Source organism: Narcine bancroftii, chromosome 1 (genome assembly GCF_036971445.1).
Source record: "Narcine bancroftii isolate sNarBan1 chromosome 1, sNarBan1.hap1, whole genome shotgun sequence".
Lineage (NCBI taxonomy): Eukaryota > Metazoa > Chordata > Chondrichthyes > Torpediniformes > Narcinidae > Narcine > Narcine bancroftii.
This window is the reverse complement of record NC_091469.1, coordinates 58,718,445-58,743,776: the sequence shown is the minus strand read 5'-3', so window position 1 is coordinate 58,743,776 and position 25,332 is coordinate 58,718,445. Positions and strand designations below refer to the sequence as shown.

The window sequence follows — 25,332 nt, the reverse complement described above, 5'->3', positions numbered from 1 at the left end:
TGAAATCTGTGAGTGTTTCTGCACTCTGTTCCAACCCTCCCAAAGTAACCACTAAAAAATATAATAGAAGCTTACAACACAGGTGACAATGTAACCTCCAATAATGGACATAAAATAACAGATATCTATTAAGCTTGAAGGGTTGTTTCTATAGTCCTGGCAAGAAGCGCAGGTCAACATAGGTCTTTGATATTGTATTCCATTCCTCTAATGCAAAGTCACTTCATTTGGAATTCAGTATTCGCACCACAAAGCCATAGAATTTGTATCTTCAATGAAAGCAAAAACACAATTTGAGTTGATTTTTATCTCACCACACAGCTTTCCGTGAAGCTAGCAAAGAATAGTTTTCCAAATATTTGCCTATTTGTTAGTCATATTTGTTTCAGGAAATGAAAGAAATTTTGGAGTAAATGAGAACTTGCGATGGAGAAAAGATCAAACACAATGGCGACAAGGCAATGAGAAGCAAGAAAAGTAAGTAGGCGAAATAAATGTAGAATAATTGAATAATACAGGGCAGAAGGATTCAATTTGGTTTATATTGTCTGATGACTTGATTGACTTTTTGTCCCAACTCTTTCTTCATAATCATCGCTTTTTTTTTCCTCCACAAATGTGTCTTACCAATTGCATTTTCAACATTAGAACATAAGAAGAAATCTGAGCAAGAGTAGGTTTTCTGGCCCATCAAGCCTCCTCCACCATTCCATTATATCTGGCTGATCTGGCCGTGAACGCGGCTCCACTTACCTGCTGATCTTCATAATCCTTAATTACCCTACTATTCAAAAATCTCACTTAATCTTAAATACATTCAAAGAGGGAGTCTCTACTATCTCCAGTTCCACAGATTCACTTTCTTTGGTAGAAGCAGTTTCTCCTTATGTCTGTGTTAAATCTATTACCACCCTCCCCCACCCCATGAATCTTAAGGTTATGTCCCCAGTTCTAGTCTCACCTGTAAAGTGCCAGTTGATGAAGCAGACAAAGATGATGTGGTCAAATAATAATCATGGCTTTTATTAGCAGAAACTCATGGTACAATAATGAATGACAATAGGTCCCTACACAGTTATACCCAAGGGGAGTGTCCTTAACAGTAGAGATAATGCACAGCCAATGTTAGTACAGCAAGGCTCGCCAGAGGGGAGACAGGCAGCTTGACAGACATTCACCACAGTCTTCCCCTGGCAGAAGAAGGGTTAAAATCAAAAGGACAGCTGCTATGAAAGACTGAAGCAAGCGATACATGGATACCATGTTTGCCATTGAGAATACTCTAACAGCCAAAATACGCCAGGATCTAGCAAACAATCGAAATATAATGAGATGTTTTATGAATATGTCAGCCTATCAGGTTGTTTACGAATTCTGGTGCTTCTTTTCAAAACAGGTGGCTCCTTTGAAACCTTGGGAACTGGTACAGTTCCTGGGTCTGTAGTGTGGAAAGGACTGAATTCTGGACCCACTCCAGAATCGCCAGTGTGAGGTAGTGGAGTCTCAGCATGACCATCTGAAAGCTTACTCAGGGTCACAGGCTGGGGTGGGAGGGTGAGCCCAATCTCTCAGGTTCACTCTGAGTAGGGGTGCGAGGAAGGGGCGAACCCAACAAGGCCAGATCTCTTCGGGGTACAGTGTCAGTACTCCCGTCTGGGAATTTAACATGAGTGTAGTTGGGGTTGGTATGCAGTAGCTGAACTGGTTGGACTAGGGGGTCTGTTTCACACGCCCGAGCATGGCTCTTCAGCAGCACGGTTCCAGGCTCAGATAAACAGGGTGGTCAGTCCATCACAGTTCCTGATTTCCTAGGAAAGGCAAACATACGTTCATGAGGTGTCTGATTTGTTGCAGTACACAATAATGACCGAATAGAATGTAGCACCTCATGCACCACCTCCTGCCACCGGGTAATAGGGTAACCATGTGTTTTTAAAGCAAGATTAACAGTCTTCCAGACTGTAGCATTAGCTCTTTCGACCTGCCCATTGCCCTGCGGGTTGTAGCTCATGGTACGGCTAGTGGCAATCCCCTTTCGTAGCAGGGCTCACCGCAGTTCAGCGCTCATCAATGCTGAGCCCCTACCGGTATGAATGTAATTGAAAAAAACAAAAATGCTAAAAATTCTGTCAAGTGACTTAATGACAGGCGCTGACAAGACGTCAGGGCAGGGTATCGCAAAGGGAAACCTGGAATATTCATTAATTACAGTAAGGAAATGTACATTTTTGTTGTTCAAAGGTAACGGTCCTTTAAAATCTAAGCTAATCCTCTCAAAAGATCTGGTTGTCTTGATGAGAGTGGCCTCCGGAGCTTTGAAGTATTGCGGTTTGCATTCTGCGCAAACAGGACAGCTTTTAGTCAGTTTCCTGACTTCTTCCAGAGAGTAAGGAAGGTTGTTAGCCCTTATGTAGTGGAAGTTCCTCCACATGGTTATCCAACTGCACGATAACCAACAAGGTCAGGTCAGATACAGCAATGAGCTCTCTGAACCCTTCTCCATTAACAATGGGGTGAAGCAAGGCTGCATTCTCGCACCAACCCTTTTCAATTTTCTTCGGCATGATGCTGAAACAAGCCATGAAAGACCTCAACAATGAAGACGCTGTTTACATCCGTTACCGCACGGATGGCAGTCTCTTCAATCTGAGGCGCCTGTAAGCTCACACCAAGACACAAGAGCAACTTGTCCATGAACTACTCTTTGCAGACGATGCCGCTTTAGTTGCCCATTCAGAGCCAGCTCTTCAGCGCTTGATGTCCTGTTTTGCGGAAACTGCCAAAATGTTTGGCCTGGAAGTCAGCCTGAAGAAAACTGAGGTCCTCCATCAGCCAGCAACTCACCATGACTACCAGACCCCCCACATCTCCATCGGGCACACAAAACTCAAAACGGTCAACCAGTTTACCTATCTCGGCTGCACCATTTCATCGAATGCAAGGATCAACAACGAGATAGACAACAGACTCACCAAGGCAAATAGCGCCTTTGGAAGACTACACAAAAGAGTCTGGAAAAACAACCAACTGAAAAACCTCACAAAGATTAGCGTATACAGAGCCATTGTCATACCCACACTCCTGTTCAGCTCCGAATCATGGGTCCTCTACTGGCATCACCTACAGCTCCTAGAACGCTTCCACTAGCGTTGTCTCCGCTCCATCCTCAACATTCATTGGAGCAACTTCATCACCAACATCGAAGTACTCAAGATGGCAGAGGCCGACAGCATCGAATCCATGCTGCTGAAGATCAAACTGCGCTGGGTAGGTCACGGCTCCAGAATGAAGGACCATCGCCTTCCCAAGATCGTGTTATATGGTGAGCTCTCCACTGGCCACCGAGACAGAGGTGCACCAAAGAAGAGGTACAAGGACTGCCTAAAGAAATCTCTTGGTGCCTGCCACATTGACCACCGCCAGTGGGCTGATATCGCCTCCAACCGTGCATCTTGGCGCCTCACAGTTCGGCAGGCAGCAACCTCCTTTGAAGAAGACCGCAGAGCCCACCTCAATGACAAAAGACAAAGGAGGAAAAACCCAACACCCAACTTCAACCAACCAATTTTCCCTTGCAACCGCTGCAACCGTGTCTGCCTGTCCCGCATCGGAATTGTCAGCCACAAACGAGCCTGCAGCTGACGTGGACATTACCCCTCCATAAATCTTCATCAGCGAAGCCAAGCCAAAGAAGAGTGGAAGAATCTCATGACTCCTGGGTGGCACAGTCTGCTATGGATCTCTTTTAGCCCCTCCAGCTGAGCATCAGCAGCAGATCGTGACAATGCGTCCGAGGGATCATTTAACCTTCCCATTCTATACTGGATCTCATAATTATAAGTTGAGAGTTCTATTCGCCAGCGTTCTTGATTTTACTTTTGTGTTTAGTACTGAACATGTAGGCTACAGATTTCTGATCAGTGACAAGAGTAAATTTTCTGCTGGCTAGAAAGTGTCTCCAGTAGCAAACAGCTTCAATAATAGCCTGGGCTTCTTTTTCAATGGCAGGATTTCTAAGTTCAGATCTGCGTAACGTGCGGGAGAAGAATGCCACAGGTCTGCCCTTTTGATTAAGGGTCCCTGCCAAGGCACAATCTGAGGCATCAGTTTCCACTTGGAATGGGACATCCTCGTCAATGGACGAGAGTGCAGCTTTGCAATATCAGCTTTAATTCTCTCGAAAGCCTTCAAGGCCATTGGAGAGAGAGGAAAAGATTTAGTGTCAAACAGAGGGCGTGCCTTTGCGGCGTAGTCCCAAACCCATTTGCAGTAGTAGGAAAAGAATCCCATACACGTTTTAAGGGCTTTTCCTGAGTCTGGGGTTGGTAACTTCTTAAGGAAGACCATTCTTTCCGGGTCGGGGCGGATTTCACCCTTGCAGACAATGTAGCCCAGAATGAGTAGCTCTGTCATGTTGAACACACATTTGCCCTCATTAAATCTAAGGTTGAGTTCTTCAGCTGTTGCTAAAAATTTCTTTAAGTTGTTGTCGTGCTCATCCTGTGTTTTCCCACAGATAGTGACATTATCCAGATAGGGAAACGTACCCTGTAACTCGTATGTCCCCACAATCTTATCCATTTTCCTCTGAAACACGGACACACCATTAATAACCCCAAAAGGTACCCTTTTAAACTGGTATAGCCTCCCCCCCCATCAGCCTCAAAAGCCATATAGGGCCGTTCCCTTTTCTTAATGGGGATTTGGTGATAAGCTGCTTTGAGGTCGATAGTGGAGTACACTTTGTATTGCACTATCTGATTAATCATTTCATTGATGCGTGGCAGGGGGTAGGCATCCAGGTTGATTGTCTGGCCAGTCGTCTCTTAGTGTGATTTTTCATGACTACCACTTGGGCCCGCCACGGACTCTTACTAGGTTCATTTACTCCCTCTTTAAGCAGTCTCTGGGTCTCCGCTTTGATAAACTCACGATCCACTTTGCTGTAAGAACGGCTTAGTGGCAATCGGCTGACACTCAGGGGATAAATCACTGAAAAAGGAAGGAGCTTTGATCTTTAATGCTGACAGACTGCAGTTACTAGCGTGGGGGATGGTAAGTGTGGGACATAGCCCACTGAAATTTAACACTACACTGTTCATCTGAGATTGAATATCTAACCCCAGTAACACAGGGGCGCAGAGCTTTGGCATAATAAACAGCCACACATCAGCAAGGCAATGTCCCTGCAAATTTAAAGAAACTTTACACTTGTCCCATACAGTTTTTGTAAGTTCACTACAAGCCTTCGATATCTTTCAGTTCGCTGGATATCTCCTCAAATTTAAGGCTCTGGCAACTCTCTCGTGGATGTAGCTGTCAGTACTCCCTGAGTCTATTAGACAATCAAGAGTCTCATCATTCACCTCTCCCTTCATAGTCGACCGTTCCAGTTTGTAACATCCCCCAAGGTTTACAGTCAATTGAGCTATCACAGGGGATCTCACCTCACTGTCATTTGAAGTCGATTCAGCCTGCTCATCTGAAGATTCCCCCTTTTCAGTTGTCTTCCATTCCTGCAGCTCCAGGACGCCTTTTCTTGGTGCTTCTCTTCTTCTTATCAATGGGAGTACTTTTCGCCTTACACGCTTTAGCGAAGTGGCCGAGTTTCCCACAATAGCTGCAGGTAGCAAATTAAGCTGGGCACTTCTGTCTGGGGTGCCAGTTCTTATCACAGAAGTAGAATTTTTCAGGAGTTCGCCCTTTTCTTTCCTTCGGGTTTCCAGCACTCCTGGATGTTTCCTTTTCGGTTTCTAGCATTTCACTGGACCACATGGCACTTCTCAGTGTTTTGGCTAGAGTGACTGCCCGGTCATAGGTTAAGGGCTCCATCTCCAGCAGCCTCTGTCGGATGTAACTGGAGTCAATCCCGTTGACAAAAGCATCCAGCTTCAAGGCATTGCGGTGTTGTTACACATTGACTGCCCTGACATCACATTCGTTTGCCAGCGAGTCGAGGGCCAATGCATAGGCAGCATCACTTTCCCCGGGTTTCTGGCATCTAGTCAGCAACTGGTGTCGAGCGAGCACCACATTCCGTGGCCCTGCATAGTAAGCAGTCAGACGTTCCCGGGCTATAGCCAGAGTGGTAGCACCTTGCGTTACGACGAAAGGGACCTCATCCAGAATTCAGGTAGTCCCACTGTATCGCATCATCGACCACGTTGTTTTGAGCCATGTAGTAATCGAAACAAGCAATCAAGTGGTTGAAAATGTCTCTGGCCCTCAGGACAGACTGGTCGATTATCAGCCGCTCTGGCTTGAGTGCAGCATCCATTTCTGCTAATAAAATTGAAGTGCCAGTTGATGAAGTAGACAAAAACAAAATGTGATCAAACAATAATCGTGGCTTTTATTAGCAGAAACTCATGGTACAATAATGAAAGACAATGGGTGCATACACAGTTATACCCAAGGGGAGTGTCCTTAACAGTAGAGATAATGCACAACCCACGTTAGTACAGCAAGGCTCGCCAGAGGGGAGACAGGCAGCTTGGCAGACATTCACCAGTGGAAACAGCCTCCCTACTTCTGATTTGTATATTTCTTTCATAATATTAAGTTTGTATAATATTTCCCTCATCCTTCTAAATTCCAATGGGCTATTCAATCTCTCCTTATGTTAACCCCCCTCCCCGATTCAGAATCAACCTGGTGAACCTCATCTGCAGCAGTTCTAAAGCCAGTGCACCCTTTCGGAAATAAAGAGACCAGAATTGCATAGTCACAAATATAATTAAATCTATGTTCAATATCCTTTCATCCCATCGAATATCAACCAATCACTGAGTAGAGAATAAAGTGTTCTTGTGTAATCTCTAGTTCCATTGGTTATTACCTAAACTTTGTCCTAACCTGCCATCAGAAGCAGTTAGTCCTCACTTCTAACAAACAATTAACAGCTTTGAATACCTCTACTCTTCATTTTCTCTCATCTGAGGAGTACAATTGCAGTTCACCAACCCACATAAATGAAGTCTTTCTTCTTTCTCAAAAAATCTATTGTTCACCTTTTTCCAAAACCTAATGATTCTTTTTAAGAGTGGAGATCCCAAAATGGAGCACAATTGATGCTGAGTTTGAAGTTACGTTTGAATAACTGCATACATGATTATCCAGTCACACAAATTGTGCCTCAGTTTCCATGAGGCAATGATGTGATATTATATAATATGATTTGATATTATAGAAAAGATATGTTTTTGGTCTAGTGCCCGCCTACTCCTATTCATTTTAATGAATTATGCTGATGACATTTAATTTGCTCTAATACAATCCTTACCTTTTAAATACTCTTTTTTTTCTTTTGCCTTTACACAAACTACACATGCTTACCTCTGATCCCATCACACTATGGCCCCAGTTAGCTCTCATGCCAAATGTAAATGTTCAGTCCTAAGCTGAGTTTCAGAATCTTTCCATGGATGTTTCACTGTATCTCCCCAGCAACTACTTTGCCATTAAAGCCCCATTAGATGTTTTCAGTGGGTTTCCTCCAAGTGCTCTGCTTTCCCCCCATGCTCCAAAAATGTTTGAATTGTTAGATTAATTGGTCCCACAGGACCAATTAGGGAGGCACAGATTCTTGGTTCAGAAGGACCTGTAACTGTGCTGTAGCTCTAAATTAAAAAATATATCAAACGTTTTTTCAAATTTAAAAAAAATTTTTTTTATAATTTAATTATACACACAGCGCAGTAACAGGCTCTTTTGAACAACAAGCCTGAGCCACCCAAATAAATCCAATTGACCTACAAACCCAGTATGTTTTGAATGGTGGAAGGCACCCGGAGGAAATCCATGCAGACATGGGGAGAACATACACACTCCTTACAGATAGCACTGGATTCAAGCCATGGTCGCTGGTGCTGTAAGAGTGTTGCATTAACCATTACACTAATGATCTGTTTATTCTATTTTTCCACAATCCCATTTTTATGTAGTTCTTATAGATCTAACTGGCTGCTTGAATTCAGAATCTTATAATCAAAATTCAAATGCTAGCTTTTAATGTTTTTCATTCCCACATTTGATATACTCCTTATCCTTTCAAAATGATTTTCTGTTGTTTTGCCAAACATTCCAGTCCTTTCACTTCTGTGCATCTGCCGCTAACTTTCCCTACTATTAATGTCAAAGCTTTGAGCTACCTGGACCTCACACAATGCAGTTACTTCTGCCAAAGCTTCTGTCCCTTATTGTCTCTCCATCTGCAAAATAAAAATCAAAACATACATTTTTGATCAACCTTTTCCTGTGTGCTCCATTTTTTTTAATTATGTAAACTGGTTTGGAATATTTTTATATATCAAAAGCAATCTGGTAATATAACTTGTTTTCAATAAAGATTAATAATTGATTGATTCAACATTCTAACTTTCTGACACAAAGCCTTATCCTTATTCTTATTTTAATAACAAACTTTAAAGTTAATATTATTTATCACATGCAGATTGATGTCATTGCTGGTTCATTTCTTTTTTTTTCCAGAACTAAGGCAGACCTGGATCAGGAAGCTCTGATCTCAGGGAATCTGGTTACAGAGGCGAATCTAATTATTTTAGATATCTTGGAAATAATTATACAGGTAACATGACCTTGCTCCATTATACTTGTGTCCACTGAATGAATCACACTACTTCTTTCATCCTAAAATATAAATTATTTTTAAGTTGTGCCTAAATGCCTGAAGTAATAGTAAAACATGTTCAGATGCCTGCTGACATTGTTCCATACCTTGATGAAAGACTCAAGCCCAGAATGTCAGTATGTATTTTTACCTTTGATGTATAAAGGGCACTCCTTGACTTGCCATGTCCTTGATGTTGCTGAAACATATAACCATGTAACCATGTACGGAGCGGAAACAGGCCATGTTGGCCTTTCGAGTCCGCACCGGTTCACTGAATTTGTGCGCCTTCTTCAGGCATTGGTCCCGGTAGATCTTCATTCAATAACGATGGGCGAATTCAATGCAGGTGATTATTCAACCAATGTTGACATCTCTAATGAATGAGATGGTTCAAATGAACGCTGGTATAAGTTCAGAATTAAATATGGTTAAGACATGTGTGGATGCATCTTATGAAGAATTTTTTAAAATTCAGACTGCTTTTTTGGACTGTAAACAATTGAAGGCTGTGTCTGTACTTATGGTGAATTGATAAATTGCTTCCAAACTAACTTTTCACCTGAGATGTAGCGCCCATGAAAGACTGAATATAAAAAAAAAGCAGATTTATTTTCTCAGCTAATGCCTAAGAATATTTTAAGAAGCATGATTAAAGGTCATCATCCTGAAACATTAGTTATCTTTTCTCTCCACAACTGCTGAATAACCAAATGATTATTTCTAGCACTTTCTGTTTTACTTATTTATTATCCAATATGCTCCACATTTTTGTCACACTTGGTGACTGTTGGCAACTAATTCTAAAATGAAACTTCATGAGTTAAATTCTGACACAGTTCAGATACATTTTATATGTTTACAATACACCAGATGAATAATTTTGCAGCTTTTTGGAGGAAATTAATGAATATTATACTACTTGTGGTTTAGTTCTTGGATGGATTACTTAAGAATCATATCGGGTAATTATTGTCAAATTAGATACCGATCTTGACTTTGAAAGTACTAATTTTAATACATTGTTGAAAAAAGGATTATTTAAATTATATGTGGTGAATAATGTTCAATAGATTGAATAATCAAAACTAACATTAAAAATGTTGTTTCTTCCCACTCTAGGCAATTTCAACGTCTGATTGCAAGGACAATGTCTTAGGAAGTGTTCTCAGGGTTCTTCTTCACAGTCTGGGCTGTAATCAGAGTTCTTGCTACCTAATACATTGCTTCAGTACACTGAGAGCTCTCATTAACAAGGTAAACCAAAAATTTTATCAATCTTCATTTAGAGTAATATTAAGTGTGGCAATGAAACTGATCCATCAGCCCTGATTTCCAAATTCAGAATGTTTAACATGTTCTTTTTCATAGGATGTAAAGGTTAGTGGCAATATTAGAAGTTTTTTTTAAACCAAAAATCAAATTTATTCACAAAGTAAAACCCGTTCAGAGCTAGTTCCCATCATTACTTTCAGATCCATACATTCCTGACCCTGAGCAGTTACATTCGATTCTATTTACACTATTACACATCACTATGGCATATTGTCGCTTCTTTCCCCCCCCCCCCCCTCTGTTGTTTGAAGGACATCCTCTTTGTCTCAGCCCTTTAATGTCCAGTAATGGGAGGATTCTATCCTGTTGTCCTTCCCCACAGCGCCATTGTGTTGGCTGCTCTAAGCCTCATTGCATCCCTCACCATGTACTCCTGCAGCCTGGAATATGCCAGTCGACATCGCCATGTGCTGAAAGACCAACGGGCTTTGGGCAGACCAAAGGGCGTCTTTCACAGAGTTGATGGTCTTTCAGCAGTTCTTGATGTCTGACACTGAGTGCATCCATGGGAACAGCCTGTAGATCAGAGAGTCCTCTGTCACGCTGCTGCTGGAGATGAAGCGTGACAAGGAAACTTGCATTCACTCAGTACACTGAGTGAATCTGCATTCAGCAAAGAGGTTGGTGACTGTCTCCACTCCACTGCAGTCATCTCAGAGACAATGTGTGTGGTGGGTGATATTCCTGTCATACTGGAAGGATCTGACTGGGAGGGCTCCTCTCACTGCCAGCCCGACCAAGTCCTAATGCTTCTTTGTGAGTCCTGGTGATGAGGCATTCCGCAATGTTAGCAATTATTGTCCTTCCTGAACTATGGAGGCATTTAAGAGTCAGCCACGTTGGTGGATCTAGACTCCTGTACTGTGCAGGCAGGTTAGGGAGAGCAGCTTCCCTTCCCAAAGGACATTCGTTCACCGAATAAATTTCAAAAGCAGCCCAGTTGATTCGTATTATTTCTACTTTTCCTTCTTTCAAATGTAATAATTTCCCGAATTTAACTTCCCCTGTTCTATGATGAGATTCTTTTTTTTTCTCTCTGGATCAAGAGTCCAGGGCATTGTCTGTTGGTGCATCTCAAACAAAATTTAAAGATTGTTCTGCTGTAATCGTGGACAACTTGCCTTTCGACTCAATGGAGAGAAAAACTAGCTACCCCAACATTGAATTGGCAATATCATTCAGGAATTGAGAATATATAAAAGTTGATCAAAAAGTGACTTTGAAGCATTTTTATGTTAAAGCCCTTTGTGTTTTTGTATTAAATTTACGCATAGAAGGGAACTTACAGATGGTGGTGTTAATCCAGCCCAGCATCTGCAGATTTTCTTGTTTAATTCCAGGTGATGGTGTCCTCAGTTTCTTCTTCCCTTTTTGGAAGTTGTGAGTTTTGGGTGGGGTGGGGCGATGGGGGGTGCTGTTCAAATAGCCTGGGCAAGTAACTGCAAGGAAATCTTTGGATGATACACAATGCAGGCACTATGAATCAATGTTTAATGTTCCAAGGAGACCCAGATAGGCCAGATACCCTCACTTATTTGGGAGATCTGAGTTACACGTGTCAGGTGTGAAGCCACCTTCTTCCCACCAATGAAAGCAGGGCTCCAATTAAGCTGAGGTGGCACTAGAGATGAAGAATCACAATATTAGGGATCCCAATTTCCTGAGAGAAGTGGAAAATGTCAGATACTTGTATATATCAGATAAGATGTGCCGTACTAATAATCAGAACACCATTTGCTATGCGAGAGAGTGAGTGAGGGGCTAAGGTACTAGTTTGGCCCTTGGAGAGGGGGATGGGTTGAGGAATCACCTGCAGGTGCAAACTTTGCCAAAGGCATGCAGATTTTTGGACCTTTATGTTGCACACAGGTAGACAAGAACCTAGGACCCTGCCACAGGTCCTTTTTCTCTGATTGTGAAGGATACATGCATTAATGATGTACTAATTTATAGATTCAAATGTGTGGTCCCAAGCAAGCCAATTTGAACTTTGAGATGGATTAAAAAGTGATATATTGCCAAGATCACACACAGAAGTAAAAAAACGAAGGTCTGCAGACACCGTGGTTGAAGTTAAAAACACAATGCTGGAGAAACTCAGCTGTTCAAACAGGGTACTTTATATTAGCAAAGATAAACATACATAACCAGTGTTTTGGGCTTGAATCCTTCATCAAGGGATGAAAAAACGTTGGCAGGTGCTCAAACAAAATGGTGGGGGGGTTGAGAGGAGCACAGTCCCAAAAGGCAGGGGGTAATAGGCAGATAAGGGAGGAGGGCACAGCAACAAGCAGGGAGAGGAGGGAGGGAGAGAGAGAAAGGGGTGGAGAGCTAAAGGAAAGAAGACAAAGGGAGGGAGAATAGAGAGTAGGCTAGCAGAAACCAGAGAAGTTGATGTTAATGTCATCCGGTTGGAGAGTGCCCAGAAGGAAAATGAAGTGTTGTTCATCCAATTTATGAGGGGTTTTGCTGGCATAGTACATGAGGCCATGGATAGACATGGGACTGGGGCATTAAATTGAAGTGGTTAGCCACTTATCACTAATGGGGACAGAGCACAGGGATTTCCTTTTTTTTTGCTCTGGTTTCTTACCACATGAAAAAATATGCAGATCAGTTGGCGACTTGGCCATTGTAAGTTGGTGCTACCACATAGCTGAACTGCAGAACTTGGGGGAGCCGATAAGAGTGTGGTAAGAATGAAAAATTGGTGGTTTATAGTTGATTTGACTAGGTGGCCTTTCAGGGCTCTTTCTGTGCTTTATCTCTCTTTGTCTCGATGCTAATTCTGATTCTCTCAATTACTTCCTTGTTTCATTAGTATGCAGATCTTTTGTTTGAGGAGGAAGCTGAACAGTGTTCGGACATGTGTCAAAGAGTCTTACACCACTGTAGCAGTAGCATTGACAGCACCCGGTCTCAAGCTTGCGCCACACTCTACCTCATAATGAGGCACAGCTTTAACACAATCAGCGTAAGCTTCTTTATTTCTGCACAATAAATACGGTATCAACTCTGAATTGATTGTAAGTAAAAATAAATTACATCTTGCTGTGGAAAACCACTGCTATTCTGTGTTGGCACTATCACAAACAATGGCCATTTCTATCAGGATGAACCATTGGCTTTGGAGATGTTAGGGATATTGGCCTGCCAGGTTGAAATATTGCTGCACTTGCCTTGCAGTGCTGACAGCAAAGAAAGGCAGTTGGCAACACGTAAATGTAACATAACAGCTCATTTTCATGTACCTCAGGTACTTCCACTATGCAAATGGAGATGTAAATTGTGGTGTTGTGGACTGAAATTTGCTACCATTATTTCTTTTGGACCTGGGTCATGCAGAAGTGGTTGCTAACAAAGTTCACTATCAGCAATAGGAGCTATCAACTGAATATTCTTTAATGAAAGCAGAAAATTAATTGCATTTTGGTGGTACAACTTATGAAAAGTCATATCTTATGCCGCACACAGTTGTTAAAGCTACACGTGTACATAAGTGACCTCCACAGGTTCGGAAAGCCGTCTGGATTTATAATTCTGGGTCTATCATAGGTCCAAGGAAAATGGGATCTATTGTGTTTGCCAGCAGGGTTTTTCTTCAGGGTCTTGTACCCTCTTATGAATGCCCTACCCTCTGACATTTATAACACTGGGAATTTTGAACAGGCATTCTGAGGCAGAGAGGTTTCCACTGCACCCACAGCAAAGACTCCCACTTTTGCATTGTGCAATATGCCACTTTCCCACTTTTAGCATTCATGTGACCAACAGGTTTCCTTCTGAACCCACTTGATTCAATTATGAAGAAGCAAACTTGCTTACATTATGATTCAATTAACTTGTTCCATGATTGAAACTCCAAATCGTGTCCTGAGCAACATTGGCTGGTATTTTTAAATGCTATTTCTGTTCTGGTAGTTAATTAACCACTCCTCAAACATTAAGATTCAAGATTCAATTTATAATAATAAATGTAATGAAAACGTGTCATATTACAGGAAATTTCAATCTGTCTGCTGTAAGGCAGACAGATTCACCATCGGCAGAAAATGCATGAAGCGCTTCTTTCAATCAGAGAAAGAGAAGCATAAGAGAGCTTCTCCCCAACCCCCCCCCCCACCCAATTCACCTCCAACTCTCCCACAGCCTCCGCAGGCTCACAGAGACCAGTCCAAACCATCGGTAATCCAAGCTCCAGATCCGAACCTCCAACACAATCAGGGAACCTTCAGTGCCCGTAGCACCCTCTCATATCTCGGTTCCAATATCTAGTACCACTTAAGCCAGTTTCGAGCCAGTCTCCAGCAGTCCACAGCCTGGTATGAGTCCCTCGACCAGCAGTCCACAGCCTCCAAGGGTTCCTCACCTCGAGTCAGCAGCAGGTCTTTCAGCCACAGAGCCTCTTACTGGTCTGCTGCCGTGGTCACCATCCCATGAGTCATCTCCTCTGCTTCTTCTCAGACAGTGGGGTGTTCTCCCCATTTTCTGGTACCCTGCACTTTCCTGGAGTATACAGCTCTTCATGACTGCTGCCAATCATAGAAGCCACCATCTTAGGTGCAGACCCCACGATCATGGGATTTTAAATAAAACTACCGTTGACTCCCTTAACAGGCCATTCAAAGTCTGTATGGCACCAATGACAGTCAAACTAGCTGGTTCGACCCAGGGGAGCACTGTGTCCACACCAGCATCAGGAGCTCTGGCAGTGCCACCATGTTTCCTTTAATCACCTGTTCAAGTAGTAGTGGCTGAATTTTTTCATTTGCCATTCCACATGTGAAATTATTTCAAAATCATGATCCAAATGAGCCAAGTTATTACAATTCTCTGCTAATTTCCTTAACTTGACTATATATTTGCCAACTGTTTCCTCTGGTGTCTGGTAGCACATACCAAATTAGAAGGACTCAAAAGTCTGCAAAATCACCAGGCTAAAATGAGTCATCAATGTTGTTAGCAAGACCTCGCCAGTAGTTCATAGTACTAATGGACTTCAAAATCTTGAGTCTCCAACCCAACATATTCATTTCCTTTTCTCACAATTACTGCATTTGTCCTCCCCTGGGACCTTGATGATATCCACTTGTTCCACATACACATGGCTGAGTTTATGTGTACGTCCTGAGCTCACAGTCCCTCCCTTCCACAAACTGCCACCAGTCCAAGAGAATCCTGTTCTCTCTTCTGATGCTCCTTTAATAAGTAGCATCCCAAATTCATTATTCATGTGTAATCTATAGATTCTTCAGCATTGTGAATTACTATGACAGATAAAAGAGGTTGAGCTATCAACAGAACATCATATAGTCTCACCATATATGTCTCACCATATAGTTATCAACCATATAGTAATGTCAGTTCTTAGAGTTACATTTAGACACAAACACACTATATGTCAGCTTGGGGCTTTAATTTGAGTCAATATTGAGTTAATAATAAAGGATATTGGGTTAATATTGGAATGCATTAATCAATATTGGAAAATAGTTCCTGGATTCTAAATCATTATAATGTAATCCATATTAAAGTAAAAACAATTGCTTTTATGCAAAATACACCAGAGCAATATTCAGCTTTTTACAATCACTGATCAATGTACAGTAAAACCCCTCATATCTGGCACCTATGGCAATTAGTAGATGCCAGATATGTGTATTTTCAGGTTGCTTGAGACCTCTCTTACAATGCCTTACTAATACACCTACATTAAAAATAAATGGCTTAAAACTCAAAAGACAAAAATACTACACTGCATTTACACTGAACAAATTTCACTTGCATGAATATATAAACCTTAAAGCATTTTACATTATTTTCAGTCATATTCTTTTGAAAACATTTAACCGTCACTGCATCTGCAGGTTCCTCTCCCTCCACACAGCCGCCTGAAAGACAAGCAATAACATTAGAGATAATTAACCCTCTCCCCCACCTCCAAGTTTACACATAAAGCCTCTGACTGGAGAAACTCTTTCTAAGCAGGGATAAGGAGACACTTTAAGAGGGTCATCCCAAAAGCAAGCAGCATCAACCAGTTGTTCATTCTGGGTGACGCCATTGCTGTTTCACACAACTTTATTCAAACAGCTGCTACAAGCAATGCTTGATCAAGGCACTCAGCTAGATGAATGTTTGCTCCCACCTTCACCAAATATTTACATGTTACCAGAAAATATTTACTTTTACAATTTTAAACTTGCATTTTAATCTGTTATTTTATTCTTATTTATTTTCCTCATTTTTTTTTTGTCAGTTGCTTAAGGGTGCCATTTGCTTGAATTCCAGAGACCAAGGATTTTACTGCAATTCACTTTTTAATAAACAGAATAATGTGTTAAAGTTTTTACTCCACTTAAAACCTGGCTGTTTATGTTAACTAATCAATTCACATTTCACATTTGTTAAAATGTATGATTCCCTCATAAAATGATCAATTACCTTCATTGGAAAAATTCAAGGAATCCCCATCTTGGCAAGGTGTTACTTTGGGCAATATTCATTTACTGTTTCACAGTTCTTCCTGGGCATGTCACAGGAGCATTAGCCTGACTGGTTAACTTCACAGAGCAGGTGGTCACACAGATGTGACACCTCCTGGTTAATAAATGGCCAGCATTTCAAAAGGTGCTGTATGTAAATCACAAGGCCATTAATTGTGAGTTGATCCAGTTGCACAATGTACTTACAAAACTCAGTCTAAAAGGTTATAAAATCAATAGACATGACAATTTGCAATGAATCTTGATTAATATAATTTTTAAAAATGTTTTTCACAGTCCATTTTTAAAATATTTCAAAATGAGTGAGTGGTAGTGTTAGTAATACATAATTTTGATGTTTTGCACTTACAGAATTTTGCCAGAGTTAAAATGCAAGTCACCATGTCTTTAGCATCTCTGGTTGGTAAATCATCTGATTTCAATGAAGAATACTTAAGGAGATCTTTACGAACTATTCTGGCTTACGCAGAGGAAGATGAGGACATGGAGCCAACAATGTTTCCAGTTCAGGTTGGGTGTCCTTGCAATAAGTATACTAGATTGCAATTTTGAAATCATTAGACTTCCTACATTTTTTGTAATGTATGCCTTTACTTGGCTCTGCATACTCCTGGTAGGTTTCAAGTACCTATCCCACACCAATAACCTTCATACATGTTGCCCCCTGTCAATCCAGAGATTAATTTAGAGGTTTGATTGTTTGTGTGTACGATGATCTCCAAGAGATGGAGATGGAATTTTTCTCAACTGTGTTTATGTTGCATTCAGTGGCTTTGCAGGTTTATTGATTCCTGACATGTAAATCTTAACAAATATAGAGCTGGTAGATTTAGCATTCTTCCCAAAACTAAAACAAAGTTGATTTAATCCATAATCATGCCTGTTATTATCAATGGAGAAGTATTTTTCAGGCTGCAAATCTGAATCACTTCTGGTGCCAGATTAGATGCTGTGGAAGTTTCTCAGACATGGCATATCAGTCATATCAGAAGCAAGGATATAGGAGGGGATTTGATTGGAACAAAGTTTTCCAAAGATAGTCCAGAATACAAACAATAGTTTTACACAGGTTTTCCTAACTGATTATATGAGTTTATGATGTCCACTGATGGGAGTTTGGATCAACAAAGATGAAGCAAATCTAAGGAAACCCAAGAGACTACTGGAATCTGGAGTAAAACCAATTGCTGGTGGAACGTAGCAGGTTGAGAAGCATCAGTGGAGGAAAATGTTTAGGTTGAAATTGAACATCAGAACCCCAAACTGAAATGTCAACAATTCCTTACTCTTCACAGCTGCTGTACAAGTCACTGATTTCCTCCAGTAGTTTTTTTTTAAGTGACTATATATTATGTTTGGTTTACAAACAAATAAATCTCAGTCATCCTCCAGCAATGATGTCCCTAATGGTTCTGATGGGGTTGCAAGAATCATCTAAGGATTATTCTCACCACTGAGATTTCTTTCAATTTTCTGTAGTTATGCTAAATAACACAAAGTGAATGTTATCAAACAACTACAGTACCACTGTCCACAGTGAGAGCTCAAACTTTGTTTCACCCAGGGCAGGGAGGGGCTTAGATCTACATTTGTAGTCAATAATTTTCAATGAAATCAATAGTCACCAAATATAATGGTAAGTGCCTGCATCACATGGACCATTGTCTGTTGGCTCTCAGCCTAGATTGACATTAAAGCCCCAGATAGTAGCAGGTAAATCAACCAGGATTCCGTCTTCCTGATCATTGTGGTCATTGTGTGTGAGTCTAGGATTTTTTGGGCTAAGCTCTGAATTGAGTTTGCAGTTTCCTATATTCTGTCATCATTCTGTGTGGAAGTTTGCATTTGAAGCAGAGTTCAGATGTGCCTTAGAGCCACTAGTTAACAAAAGGCAAGGAGAAAATGGGTGAAAAAATTTCAGATTTTCCATAACTGCATGTTATGATTTGAGGAAAGTCCATTCCAATGTTGTCCCATATGTGGTTAATGCTTCTCTGAATTGGGGCCTTTCAAGTTTAAGGGTCATATGACTATTTCATTGTTTTTCAGGTGGAGGAACTGTTGAGTAATCTCAACAGCATCTTGTCTGACACAGTAAAAATGAAAGAGTTCCAAAAGGACCCTGAGATGCTCATGGACCTGATGTATAGGTATCTAAGCACATGGGAAAATGAAATAACATTGTCATTTGTCTCCTACCTCAAACATCTCATAATTGGCAATGGATTTTTTTTTTCAAGTGGAGTTCGTGTTTTAGAATGATGACCTTTCATTGGAACGATTCTGAGCTCCATGAATGGGTCCAATGACTCAAGCTATGTGCGCTTATTCTCCCCCTCCTGTGCTGTCTGTCCTTTGCTTTTGTACAGACAGTGGACTAGAACCTCCTCTTCTGATACCTGCAGTGCCCTGCTATCATCTGAGGGTGGTACCCTGGCTTAATTCTCCTTACATTAACTTCAGCTGCCATCAAACAGGTTTTTATAAAGTCAAAAATAGTGTTTAACTTTATACCCCACAATGCATCTATAAATGGTACTAGCTAGGGAGATTTGATGATCTAGACAGATTTTCCATATCCTCCCACTTTTTTTAACTTTATAGTGCAAGGCCAAAGCTGTTCTGAGACCTTACGCTAACTATTCAAATATAAACCCTGAAAACACAGCTGGTCAGGCCAATTATGCACTAACCAGCTCCACAAACTCAAAGGTGCAAAATCAGATTTCTGTGCTTAAAAATGTACAGCTGGAACTATTAAACATTGAAAATACTGTGATCGGCTACTCAGTTTCCTTAATTTTAAATTTAAATTTTAATGACATCATTGTTCTTGAAGGCTGGATATCCCATTGAACTGATACCCAAAAGCTACCATGAATGAGCAAAATTTTTGTCAAGTCAATATTCTTTTTAAAAAAAAAAAGCAACAGGAAAAAAAACCTTTAGTCTTTCCTGTTGAAAACTTGCTTGGCTGTGAAGGCACCAAATGCACTTCTCCAATTAAACTTTCAGAGTTCTGATAAAGGCTTTCTGAATGATTTAACAAGGTATTAAAATTGAAGCTTTATTTTATAACTGCATTTAAATCTCAAGCAAATCAAACCAGCCAAGAGTGAAATAAGTTCATTGGCTTATTAGTGAAGAAAAAAAAATCAGACATGCATGGGAAGTTGCTCAACATTTGAAAAGAGAAGAGATGGGTTAGAGAGGGAGAGCTTAGTGGCTTAGTTTAAGTTTTTAATGAAATTGCCATTGAGCTGCCTTTTACAGATACATGTATTTTCCTTTAAAAGTGAATATTGAAGATTTGGCTAAGGATGTTTGTCTGATATCGCACAGAATCATGCACCAAGGAACAGGATATTCAGACCAACTCATCCAGGCCAAACAGTGGGCACCCTTCTCCATTAGTCCCATCTTCCAGCACTTGATTCATAATCTTCTATGTCTCAGGGATTCAAGAGGATATCTGAACACTTTTTAAATTTAAAGGGAAATAGAGCAAGAAAACAAGCCCTTTAGCCCACAGAGTTCATGCCAACCCTCATTCACCCAATCTTGGTTCAGTAAAGAACAATCTGTTACTATTTAACTTTGGCACATTTGTTTTATAAAATATTTCAGACTTGCAAAAGGATATCAAACTTCACCTGATCTAAGGCTGACCTGGCTTCAAAACATGGCAGAAAAGCACACAAAGTGCCAATGTTTTACGGAAGCTGCAATGTGCTTGGTTCATGCAGCCGCACTTGTAGCAGAGTACCTCAGCATGCTGGAGGATCACAAATACCTCCCCATTGGCTGTGTTAGTTTTCAGGTATGTTTGCTGACTTAACATCCTCTTAGACACTTGAGCATCACAGTCCGTGATAAGCACTAGTAAACCCCTTTCACTTTTTTTCTCCTGATTTTCAGAATATTTCACCCAATGTGCTTGAAGAATCTGCTGTTTCAGATGATATTTTGTCCCCTGATGAAGATGGAATCTGCAGTGGGAGATACTTCAGCGAAAATGGCCTTGTGGGTTTACTTGAACAAGCTGCTGAGCTCTTCAACACAGTAGGTGTAGTTCTGGTACTCACCATAACCATATAACCATTTATGGAGTGGAAACAGGCCATGCTGGCCTTTCGAGTCCACACCGGTTCACTGATTTTGTGCGCCCTCTTCAGGCATTGGTCCCGGTAGATCTTCATTCAATAACGATGGGCGAATTCAATGCAGGTGGACCTTGAAAAGCCTTCCTGACCAGAGAAAAAATGAGCCTTCCGTCTCGCATGCAACCATCTTCAGTGCAAACTCCGGGAGATCCAAAATGAGTGGTGGACTAGCCTCACCAAACGAACCCAGCTTAGCGCCGACATTGGCGACTTCAGGGGTTTTTATGAGACACTAAAGGCTGTGTACGGCCCCTCACCCCAAATCTAAAGCCCTCTGCGCAGCTCAGACGGCGAAGTCCTCCTCAGCAACAAGATCTCCATCCTCAATCGATGGTCAGAACACTTCCAATCTCTTTTCAGTGCCAACCGCTCAGTCCAAGAATCTGCCCTGCTCCAGCTCCCTCAACAGCCCTCGAGTCTAGAGCTGGATGAGGTCCTTACCCGGGAAGAGACATATAAGGCAACTGAACAACTGAAAACCCTTTCTATTCTTTAGGTTCTCCTTCTCCACATACCATTCATAGGGAAGTAATGTGACCTCTGTAGCCGGATATCCTCAGCATGCCATATCAAAGATCTGAAGAAATTTAAAGGAATTTGTGTCCATGGTCCCAGCAGGTTGCACCTGGTAAAGATCCTCATCCCTAAGCAAAATCCTGGACTCCCTACCTATCGGCACAGTTCATCTCAAGAATCATAGTCCTTCATGGATACAAACCCCATTGTCAAGGATGTTACCAAGGGCATTCATTATAGGGTGATCTTTTACTGATGTCAAAATCTAGACATGAATGTAAAAAAAAAACGATCATTTTCACATAGCCATGCTTTTCAAACAATTTAGCCACCAGCAATATAAAATCTGTGCTTTTGTATTGAAAATTAAGGGATTCTTTTTGACATCCTTAAAAATTGTCTATTTCTTACTTCTCAAAGATTCCATATATTTGGATTATTTGTTATGGCATGGACTAGTAGGGTCGAACTGGCCTTTTCTGTGCTGTAATTGGTTATATGGGATGCTGAATTGTTCATATTTTTAGGGCCCAACCTAACAACTCAAATCTGCACCCTTTAAGTTTCAACAGAAGTCATGCAGCAATGATTAATTCATTCCAATGAATAAGGTTGCTAATCAAGCAATATAATAAGACTATAAACTTCACAATTTACAAAGGAAACGCTATTAAGGAGGCAGGGAATGCTATTTCAAAGGTAGTAGTTGTGGGACAAGATGAGCAACAATATCAAACCACCTTTCCTCATTCTGTGATATTTTCTCTCAATTCATTTTGTATCAAATCCATAACTGAGCAAAGGAGTGAGATTTCTGGGGTTTTTTTTTCCCTGTTCAGATGACCAAACTTTAAGAAAAATGCAAAGAAACAATAGGAAGGAATTTGGTCAAAAGAGATCAATGTAAATTTAAGAAATGACAAACTGTAAGAAGAAAATATCTAATAATACACAGAAAGGATTCATGAAAACAGTTATTTTTCATGTGCCAATTGTGCTTTTGTTAATGTAATCTTCTTTTCTTCAGGCTCAAATGTTTGAAACTGTGAACGAGGTTTACAAAGTTGTCATACCAATCCAAGAGGCCCATAGAGATGTGAACAAACTGGCTTATATACATGAGAAGCTGAAAAAAGCATTTAATAGCATTACGACAAAGGTAAATATCACATGCTGTCAACATAATTTTCTACGTTTGTAGCATTTTCTTCAATGTTTCTTATTCTATGGTTAAGGAGAGAAGTGCAGCAGATATAAATTCAAATTTTAGTATCACAAGCCATTCAAGGGCCCCTAAAATTCAGTGTTCCCCTCTCTTACACACACACACACATTTTAATAAATTTGATTCATTCAAATCTTTTCATCTGAATATTTTATTTAAAGTTTCGACCATGCAATTATACAGTTGATTTTAACAGTTCTTCAGTAAAACAAAATTAAGAATAATTACTTGGAAATTATAACCTCCTCCCTATCCCTCCCCCTCACCCCCCCCCCCAGTAATTAAAATACTGCAAATATTTAATACAGATAATCAAAATAATAAATACATATATTAAAAAAATGAAAAGAATGAAAACCAAGAAAATAAAAGCATCACTCTGGATATCGCAGAGGATTGGCTTGTGCGCCGGGGTCATACAGCATTACTATAAATACATAGCTTTTAGGGAACAAGATCAATACAAAACTAAAGAGTCTGGAGACACACTTTACATATTTATCCCTAACTTTTACATATACAGGCTCCAGATTTGTACAAAAAGTAGGTGTTTATTTCTCAAATTATATGTAATTTTCTCCAAAGGGATACAGCTTTGTAGCTCCCAATGCCATCTTTCCATACCTAAATAAACATCCAACTTCCAAGTCACAGCAATACACTTTTGTGCCACTGCTACAGCAATTTTAACAAACTTAATGTGGTGAAGTAATAATTTTAATGTAAGCGTTGTTCCTTCTACATTCCCCAACAAAAACAAATCTGGATTTTGTCGAAGAACAACACCCATAATTTGTCCCAAAAAACTTACCCAAATCTTCCCAAAAAAGCCTAACCCAAGGACATGACCATGTAGAGTGTAAAAATGTATTTATCTCTTCTCCACATCTAAAACATTGATTCGCTATATCAGGCTCCATTTTGTGCAAATTTTGAGCTGTTAATTATAATTGATGTATGTGATTATATCGAACTGCAATGTACTTAACATTAATAATGTTTGTCATACAGTCACGACAAAGTTCAGCCCCTTTCTCACTAATCACAATGTTCAAATCCTCCTCCCATTTCTGAAGTCTCTTTTTATAGTACCTGCCTGGAGCTCATGGTACATTACAGAAATAAATTTATTAGTACACCTTTTCCTAATGAGAAGCTTCAACTCACTACAGGTACAAGTCAGCAAGCAGTACCTAACTTTTCTCGCAAATATCCTATCAATTGCTTTACTCCATATTTACCATGGCAGCACTTCCATGTGTATTGCATAATATTCTTATTAATTATCATGCTACAAAGCAGCTTTATGGTAATATGCCCAGCATAATGAATAGTATTACAAAAGGTAGCTGTGCTAAACCTATCATACTGAATGCAGCAATGTTTTAACAGCCCACCTGAGATAGCTTCATGAACTGTTTTATTTCACAAGGGTTCTAAACGAATGTTTGGTACATACTTTCGTGTTGCATTTTATGGAGCAAAATTTGGAGATTTGGATGAACAAGAATTTATATACAAGGAACCTGCCATCACGAAGTTGCCGGAAATTTCACATCGACTGGAGGTAAACAAAACCATAATTGATCTATTTATCTGCCAGCTTTGGTCAACTGTTTTAACCACCATTACGTCTGACATCTGAAAACACCAGACATTTCAGGGGTGGTTTCATTTGTAGCACAAAATCCAACAATTATGCCAATAGTAACCATGTAAGTTATATTGTAATCCTGCATATATTTGAGGGAGTGCGTCACAATTAAAGATGCTCACTTATAGATAAGCCATTTAACTAAGGCTCTTATCATGTTTTAAGAAAGAATAGGGAATTATCATTGCCATGGCCTTTGATCATCTTCATCTTCGAACAGATTTTCTGTTTGAGATTATACTGCTGTTTGTGGGAAATGGAGCAGGAGTGGGGCATACAGCCCTGAAACCTGCTTTCCCATTCATCAACATCTGCACCTGATCTTGACCTCAATATCGTTCTGCGTGACATTTGATTCTCCTATAAACCAAAGACTTGGTTTCTACATATCTCTGGGATAGAATTCCAAAGATTCACAGTCTTGCAAGAAAATCCATCATCATCCCCTAATACCAAGATTCAACTTACTGATACTAATCTAAATTCTACCCTCCTATTTCTCAAGTCTACCCTCCAGAATCCTACGTTTTAATAACAACAACTCTCATTCTTCTCAACTCCCTTGAAGATAGCCCCCCAACAAGTCAGATGCCTGTAAAAGGATAGCTTTACACAAGCATTTGCGTGAACACATGCACACGCTTAATCAACACTTAGTTAAAGTTCAAGTTAACTGTCTAAGTTCCAATCACTATTGTTACCCATGGAGTCTGTCACAGGTGCCTTCCTTGGACTTTTGGATTCCAGGGTTGTCTGCTCTTCATGAAGGTCATTTTCTTGCCTCAGCTGGTGCTGCATTGTCTTTGCTCCCTTTGGTTGGAGCCCTCAAAGTCAGTTTCATTCTGGTCCTTGCTGCCTTCACTGGCCGCTTTCGAGGTTCTCCACAGTTGACCACCAGCCTAGAGTTATTGCTGCTCTGGCCTGCTGACGATTGGTTTGTGAGGGGGGGTGGTGGGGTGACCCAGTGCACAATTATACCTCTGCTATGACACTTCAAACACTTTTTTATGCTCGATCAATTGCATGCCAAATTGGGAGGGCCACTGTTAGTCACTTCTAAAGATCATGATTTCAAGGGAATCTTTGAACGTCGCCTTCTTAATGAGTAGGGGCAAGGAAATCTGAGTCTGCTCTCCATTTTCTCTTTTCTTGGACCGATACTTATGTTAAATATTCAATCTCTCATTGAAGGACCTATTTGTGGTCAGTAGCACCTATTCTCACCGGGGTATTGCCGATTGGTGAGCTCAGGCTAAATGTCTTGCCCAGCTAGTTTTGTGGCTTTGAAACCCACACTAATCCAA

At 40.6% G+C, this 25,332-nt stretch overlaps 1 protein-coding gene across 5 annotated transcripts in view; it reads left to right on the top strand.

Moving 5' to 3' along the window:
• Positions 1–25,332, top strand: part of dock8 (dedicator of cytokinesis 8) — a 259,931-nt gene that overhangs the window by 214,570 nt on the left and 20,029 nt on the right. For all 5 annotated transcript variants that reach the window (XM_069927656.1, XM_069927641.1, XM_069927639.1 and 2 more), the window contains 10 exons: positions 390–477; positions 8,491–8,587; positions 9,752–9,886; positions 12,786–12,938; positions 16,822–16,980; positions 18,520–18,620; positions 20,098–20,290; positions 20,389–20,532; positions 22,177–22,308; positions 23,807–23,941. In XM_069927656.1, coding sequence (XP_069783757.1) covers positions 390–477; positions 8,491–8,587; positions 9,752–9,886; positions 12,786–12,938; positions 16,822–16,980; positions 18,520–18,620; positions 20,098–20,290; positions 20,389–20,532; positions 22,177–22,308; positions 23,807–23,941 — 1,337 coding nt within the window. The remainder of the gene's footprint in view (positions 1–389; positions 478–8,490; positions 8,588–9,751; positions 9,887–12,785; positions 12,939–16,821; positions 16,981–18,519; positions 18,621–20,097; positions 20,291–20,388; positions 20,533–22,176; positions 22,309–23,806; positions 23,942–25,332) is intronic.